The sequence below is a fragment of the Lates calcarifer genome, unplaced genomic scaffold, assembly GCF_001640805.2.
Source record: "Lates calcarifer isolate ASB-BC8 unplaced genomic scaffold, TLL_Latcal_v3 _unitig_1894_quiver_951, whole genome shotgun sequence".
Taxonomy (NCBI): domain Eukaryota; kingdom Metazoa; phylum Chordata; class Actinopteri; family Centropomidae; genus Lates; species Lates calcarifer.
Genome location: NW_026115827.1, coordinates 1 through 7,538, shown reverse-complemented (window position 1 = coordinate 7,538; position 7,538 = coordinate 1). Strand labels below are relative to the sequence as shown.

At 42.7% G+C, this 7,538-nt stretch overlaps 1 protein-coding gene across 1 annotated transcript; it reads left to right on the top strand.

The window, feature by feature from the left end:
* The first annotated feature begins 260 nt into the window (after window positions 1-260).
* LOC108891193 (GRB2-associated-binding protein 2) lies at window positions 261-7,327 on the top strand. The gene is made up of 5 exons (XM_018688309.1): window positions 261-877; window positions 5,830-5,958; window positions 6,267-6,431; window positions 6,991-7,030; window positions 7,212-7,327. The coding sequence occupies exons 1-5, from the start codon at window positions 803-805 to the stop codon at window positions 7,325-7,327; spliced, it is 525 nt and encodes a 174-aa protein (XP_018543825.1). The 5' UTR covers window positions 261-802.
* The last annotated feature ends 211 nt before the right edge of the window (window positions 7,328-7,538 follow it).

The following is a 7,538-nucleotide window of genomic DNA, read 5'->3' as shown; positions in this document are numbered from 1 at the left end:
TTCACATGTCATCAGCAGGTTCATGTGTTGACATGTGTTTAATATAACAGGTTATTTTCTCCACGTGTTTTGAAGAACAGCATGAGAAAACTCACACTTTCTCTCTCCCATATTCACACACTGTACATATCCACAGGGGGAGTTTCCTGTTGTGCTGAGGGGGAGGAGTGAGGAGGAAGAGGAGGAGGAGTGGAAAGTGGGAGGAGAGGAGGGAAGGAATGTCGGAGCTGAGGCATTGTGTTCAGTTGTTGTACGACCAGAGAGAGAGAGAGAGAGGAGGGAGGGATGAGTGACTCTGCTGGGAAGTAGAAACCCTCTCAGAAGGAGGTGTGACTCGTTTACTCAGCCGTCGACGGAGGAGCAGCTCCCTCATGTGTGGATGGAAACTGCTGACCTGAACTGATCGATCACAGCAGAACTTCACCTTAAAAACTGATTAATTGATTGGAGGACTTATGGACTGGATATAAGTTTGGTGAACTGATTGGAAGTCTGATTTGAAGATCTGACAGCTGATTGGTTGGAGGGTTGTTGCTGAACTGATTTCAAGCCTGATAAGAAGTCTGAGCAAGCGACTTGACGACCAGCTGATCAGTTTTTCACATGGTTAACTGATCTGAAGCCTGACTGGGAAGTTATTTGATTGCCTAATTGACCGATTTGACACTTGATTGATTGGGTCTGATTGAAGGTTTAAAATCCTGATCAACTGATTGGAAGTCTATCAGCTCTGACACCTGACTTGAAACCTGATTGAAGCCCAGTTGACTGATCGATTGGAAGCTGTTTTGTTGACTTCAGAATGAGTGCAGCAGGGGATGTGGTGTGTGAGGGCTGGCTGCGAAAATCACCACCAGAGAAAAAGCTACGGCGTTATGTGAGTACTTTGCTTTTCTTATGGTTTTTAGCAAAATTTCAAGAGTGTGTTTCGACTCGTTGTGTGTTTGTGCCTTGCTCAAAGAGTCTAGGACAAGGCCACAGACTGTTCATGGAAACTCCACCTGTGTAGTTTTTAATTAAGATTGGAGATTAGCTCTTGGTTTCATCACTGTTTACACACATGGGTAATTTCCTAAAGTTACAGAGTCATAATCATAAACCAACAAAACATCCTGCAGAGTACAGCTGCCTGCTTCTGCGACTGGACAGAAAGTCGTCTTATGTTATAATTTTGGTTTGGTCAAGTAGTAGCACTAGTTTAATATTGTTGTCTTTAACAAAATGAAAGCACAAGAAGTGAAATCAGCCAAGCTGTAGTAAAACCGACAAATATACTTTCAGTTGTTTACAAAGAGAGAGTAGTTAGAAATCAGATTTTATGGAGGGCATAAAAAGGCAAAATCCATTTTATTCAGGAACAGTTCAAACCAGCACGAGGTTGTTTGTCCAACGGCAGCACAGCTCACTTTCCAGTAAAGAAGCAGCTTAGGCAGTTACACACACACACACACACACACACACACACACACATGCTGCATATCTGGCATGCCTTGCCAGTGAGTTGAGCTAATCACATCTCTCCTCTCCATTTTTTCCCTTAATCTGTCATTTTTTTCTCTTTTTCTATCTCTGTCCCTTTCTTTTTCATTCATGTACTTTGCACTTCCTCTTCTGCCAAATACTTTCCTTTCTCAGAGGGGCTGTATTTGCACGAGGAAAGTGTGGGAGGTGGAATAAATAGGACAGAAAAAGAAGGCTTGCCTTGGGGTTTTACTGCCTTGCTCAAAGGCACATTTTTATAAGAGGAGAGTGAGTTCTCTCTCTGCTAAAATTGACAGGAAACAAATGAAATAATTCAAACTTTCCAGCGAGGTTTATCTGTTTTAATTATAAAGACTCCACTACCCACAATCCCTGTCATCTGCAATCGCAAATGAAGCCATGAGTCCTCAGCAGGTGGGAGCGAGAAAAGATGAAGAAGACACTTGTAAGAAGAAAAGAAGAAGAGGTGCTCCAAACGAAGAGGCCATTGTTCAGAGTGTGTATACATTCAGTCATGATGGTATACACAACCCAGTGTGTACACACACACACGGTCTGGCCAGCTGTGTGTCTACTGTCAACACACACACACTCACACAGAGAGCCTTATAATAATGGCAGCAGCAGAAGGCTGAGTGTGTGTTCATGTGCTCGTGTTAAGTAGTGGGCCAAAGTTCGTGGAGTGTACCTCATCATACACTCCCTGCTCTGTCAAAAAGTATGTGTGTGTGTATGTGTGTGTGTGTGTGTGTGTGTGCGTGCGCCCTGAGTTATGTAATAAACTAATCGTTCTCAGCTGGGCCTGGTTGGAGGAGGGGGCCTCCCTGAAGATTTAGAAGGTTTGGAAACACACACACACACATGTACTGGAACAGAACCAGGGAGGATGATGAGGTAAATTCTGCAACATTCATCACAACAACAAACGTCACACACATGAGGTCGAATACAGTTTAAGGAAAGCTGGATCTGTCAAGGTAATACCAGGACTGGACTGAATGAATTCAGCCCGATTGTTACACGATGTCGTCATGGCCGACAAATTTCCAGTGTCGGGCCTGAATGTGAATGTTGGGAGTGACAGGCGTCAAAGTTTGACTTAATCGTAGAACGGCGAGAAACTGGACGAAAAGCAAGTTAACAAGTCAGATTTTTTTGTATTTCCCTGTATAGTGTGACATCTCCAAGACGCTGACCAGTAAGATGACTGAGTGTTCTCTTAGGGTTATATCGCCACCTGTTGGTTTGGCATGCTCTTGACCTTCTTGCCCAATGATGCGCAAGGATGTTGACGATGACTGGACAGGGTCAAACTTATGGTGTTGCTATTCTACTCAGCTAGATGCATCAATAATTCATAGCGCTATGATTGGCCAATCTTACATGGCAACCATTATAAAAGACAAAAAAATTGTGTAGTCTGTTCAGGACCTCAAGGAGAGCCTCCTGTGAAGATGCAAAAATATTCTTTCATTGAATGGGTCGTAGACGTAGGTTTACTTTAAGTGGTTACAAGCCTAAAAGGTTGGGAACCACTTGTTCTTGACAAACTGTTTGTTTACAGCCTTAATGACTGTCCTGAGTTTGTTATAATGATGCTGCTGTGTTTCCAGATCTCAGCAGTTATCTTGATGATAGGCCAACACAGTTGACTGATATGTTGGCCAAAAAAGACCAGAGAATAAACCAGAACTTTGAGTGCCATTGGAGAACTATTTTGATGCTTTTCAGGGAGTTTTAAGTAGGTGATAATACACAACAAGGTGTGAAAATAAGGGAGGACGTGATGTTCATTTCACCTGCAAAGATATTTAATATCAGGGCCTTGCAGTTCCTTGACAGTGTCTGCACAGAGTTCAGTGTGAAGGGAGACGGAGGAATAACAGATGAGTAAATAAGGAACTGAATGGCGGGTAAATTGTTTTTCAGGTCTGGTGTTAATTTTGGTTTGGAGGCAGGATGGAGGAAGTGTTATTTTAGATCCATTGTGCCCTCTTCCTGCCGGGGTCAGAGGTCAAAGGAGGAAACAAAATGAAAGAAGAGAAGAAATAAGAGAGGGTAGATGGAGTTTTGATTAAGTCCTTCAGGAAAAGACATTATCATTATTACTTTTTAATTGCTGATTTTTGGGCAACATGATGTGGCTAGTAAGGATAATATTACTCTGAGCAGGTGGAAGTATAAGGTGAAACTTTACTTTGAGGACACTAGCAGCCGCAGCTGAAAGGATGCAGTTCCTATCTTGACCACTAGATGCTTACATATAAAAAAATTAAACGTACTTGCGTAACAAGGGAAATGCCAATCTGTGTGTATTATAACAGTAATTCTGTTTAAGCGCAAAAAATGATGGGCAAACTATCAGACTTGACTTCTTTCTGTGCTTGTCTTGGTGTAGTAAAAAATACAAATGAGGCTTAAAGAGCGGTTTGAGGAGCATGCTGTTTTGATTTTAAGGTTGTTGCTGCTTGCTTGTTCCAGCTGTATCTTGTACTGATGGCGCTGTGTGCATTTATTGTGTATCTTTGCATCACCTTGACGTCTAGTTACGTTTCTAGGGAGGTGCACGTCAGGCTAAGTATCTATGCCGTAGCTACGTCGAGTCAACGCGTAAGAATAAACCAGACTTATACAACTGTAAAGTGGCTAACTGAATTATTAAATATTATACTAAATATGGCCGACATGACTTGACACTTGTTTATTAATGATGTCAGCCAGGTAGTTTCTAGTATCTCTAAAACACAGATAAATAAAGTCATACCTACATTTACAGGACGTAAAGTAGGTTGAAGTTTAATGTGTTTTTTGGGTTCCTAAAGCTTTCTCCAGTTCATGATGTTTCAGAGATGACTAAATAATTCACCCCTTAAGTTTTAAAAATGCAGTCACTAGGTTTAAACTAACCGGCCACAGTTAGGACGAACTTAGGACATTAAATGCACAGCTAGTGGTGGATTTAGAAAAAGCTGGTAGTCCTTCTTTTATTAGAAGGCATAGAAAAGTGTTTTCATACTAGTTTCAGGCACCCTGCTGCTTTTATTTGTCCAGCAGCCCGAGGACGACTGATCATCAAACGGAGCGAGGGGGACAGAGAATAAACACACACATCCACTGCCATCTCTTACCGGCATTTCCTGTTCAGCTACTTCCTCTTCCTGTCTGTGTTTGGAGAGCAAGCGTGGGGGGGCAGTTGGGGTGGGGGTGTAGGGGTATTTAATTGCTTTGTACTTTGATCATAAAAACACACACACACACACACACACACACAGAGGCTTGGGAGTTTGGAGTCACGTTGGTTTTGTTGAGAAACACCATTAAACAGGGATCGGAAGAGATGGATTTGGTTTGTTGTTGGACTGGTGGAAACTCACTGGCAGACACACACACACACACACACACACACACACACTCACACACACACACACACACACACACTTCTCTCCAGTGTTTCCAGTAACTCTTGCTCGCCAGTCTCACCGATCTCTTCTCAGATAGTTAATTCTCTTCCTCCTTTAAGCAGATAAACAATGAGATAATCATGTGGACAGTGTGTGTGTGTGTGTGTGTGTGTGTGTGTGTGTGTGTGTGTGTGTGCTCTGTTATTAAATTAAAGTCCTTCTTCAGGCTCTGCTTCACACCTTTACATAATCATGACGTGTCTTTTGCACACACTACCTACACACAAACAATAACCCCACACACACATATACATGGAGGCAGTGAGTCATGTCTGAAATACAAGGTGTCATTGCGTTGATCGCTCATGGGAGCTGGACCCTACCCATAATGCTCAGCGCGTGATGGCATCAAACATTTAGCAACATACTGAGCTGGTGTGTGATGTTTAGTTAACATTCATGTGCACTGGGGCGTTAAACCTCAGACATGGGAGAGAGATACCAGCACTGTTTCAAAAGAATGAGAGAGAATAAAAACATCATCTAAACTGACCTTTAATCAATAACCTATATTCACTCTGCAGGGAGGCAGGAAGTCTAAAGGTCTGACAGTGGCTCCTAGAGACTGAATGTTCTTGAAAATCCATGTACTCGGATCTAAGAGCTCCATCTTTAGTGGGTCTAAACTGTAGTTTGTTGTGATGATGGCACATGAGGAAATCACGAGGATTCATCCTCTGGGGAGCCTGAATATGTTTGATCATTTCATGTATTAGGAAGTGTTCTCAAAAGCAATGTTTCAGACAGAACCAACAACACAGGGAACCTTCCTTTTGTCAGTTGGGCCACCTTAGCAGTATTTCCTGGAGCATGGGTTAGTCGGCTTTTTGAATTGTGTTCTGATGCTTGATTTACATTAACTGTCTCTCTGTGTGTCTTTCTTCAGGCATGGAAGAGGCGTTGGTTCGTGCTGCGCAGCGGTCGGCTCAGCGGAGAACCGGACGTCCTGCAGTACTACAAGAACCAACAGTCCCGTCGGCCAATCAGGACCATCAACCTGAACCTGTGTGAACAGGTAAACAGACAGACACCATATTGAATGGTGTTATTTTGTTTTTTAAAGGTGCTATATGTACGTTTTTGCTATCGCTACCTAGCCAATGTTAGCATTAGCAGCTGTTTACTGCAGACTGGATGGTTCTGATTTCAGCATCTTTGTGTTTTTATAGGTGTTTGTACTTTGTTTTTACACATTTTGTATCATATGTCTATTTTCAATACATTCAAGCAGGAAACATGTTACACTCGCTAAAGCTTGTACATGTGAGAGTTCAAAAATGCTCCAACAGTCCTTTTGACCACGTGCACCCTCTCCTCCTCCAGGTGGACGCCGGCCTGTCGTTCACTAAGAAGGAGCTGGAGAGCAGCTTTGTTTTCGACCTGAGGACGGAGGAGAGGACCTGGTACCTGGTGGCCGAGTCTGAGGAGGACATGAACCGTTGGGTGTCCTCCATCTGCCTGCTCTGTGGCTTCAACCGACTGACGACGGTACAACAACATAGATAGATAGATAGATAGATAGATAGATAGATAGATTCATTGCACCTTTCTTGTTTTGCATTTAAATGGATAGATGTGTGTGTGTGTGTGGGTTGTGGTTGAGTCAGTGTGAAAACTAGTGGAGGAGAGAGAACATGCCGAGAGAAATATGGACAAAAATGTCTTCAGGCCTGTGTGTGTGTGTGTGTGTGTGTGTCCGTGACTCAGATGTGTGTATGTTAAATGTTTTAAAATATCATAAAATATGGTATTATGTATAACAGCTTTGCTTTGTACAGTCACTTGAACTTCATGTTGTTTTTGAAACGAAGACTTTACTGGTAGTTTACTGTGTTTTCAGTTTTGTAACTCATATTTCGGTAACCTCTTTTTATTATTCGACAGTGACTCATGATGCGGACACAGGATTATATTGATTAGCCTTCATTTAGAGCTGTAATGAAGACCAAAAGTCGAATGTGAAGACACAGTTGTAGAAGTTCACGTCAATGATAAACTTTTAGCATCATGCATCTTTTAAACACACTGTTGAATTCACACCTCTTAGAAAGTTTTAACAAGAAACGGTCTTTACGGGCTTTGTAAAGGTAGAATATGTGGCAGAGTTATCGTCAACTGTTAAGGTGTACCTAATAAAGTGTCCAGTCTGTGTATATCATCGTTGGATTTGATGCAACCGAACCAGACATATCATTTAAAGCCCTGCAGACACTGGATCAGTTTCTCAGACATACATATTCTTACATAACCTTTCAACCTTTGTTACAGTTCCAGACAGACCTCCAGTCTCTGGCCCATCCTCCGTCACCGCGATGACCCCAACCAGCAGCAACGCCACCCCCACCACCACCACCTCGATAGCAGTGTCGGTCCCGCCCCCCTGACCCGGTGAATGTGCGACACTGGAGCCGATGGCAACGCGAGGAAGACTACCTGTGGTTATCACACTGCCAGAGTCACATCAGGTGAAGACACTCACTCTCAACAAGGTCCTTTAAAACTTAATACAAAATACACGAATGTTGAAAAGTAAACTCAGACTAAAGAGCTGAAGCAGCTGAAGGTAAATCAACTCAGACTCAACAGTCGGAGTTA

Excerpts from the sequence above, each read along its gene's own strand:
- LOC108891193 (XM_018688309.1), top strand. The coding sequence starts at position 803 with ATGAGTGCAGCAGGGGATGTGGTGTGTGAGGGCTGGCTGCGAAAATCA. Across the intron at positions 5,959-6,266 it reads ACCTGAACCTGTGTGAACAG|GTGGACGCCGGCCTGTCGTT; the intron begins GTAAACAGACAG and ends CTCCTCCTCCAG. Across the intron at positions 6,432-6,990 it reads GCTTCAACCGACTGACGACG|AAAGTTTTAACAAGAAACGG; the intron begins GTACAACAACAT and ends CACACCTCTTAG.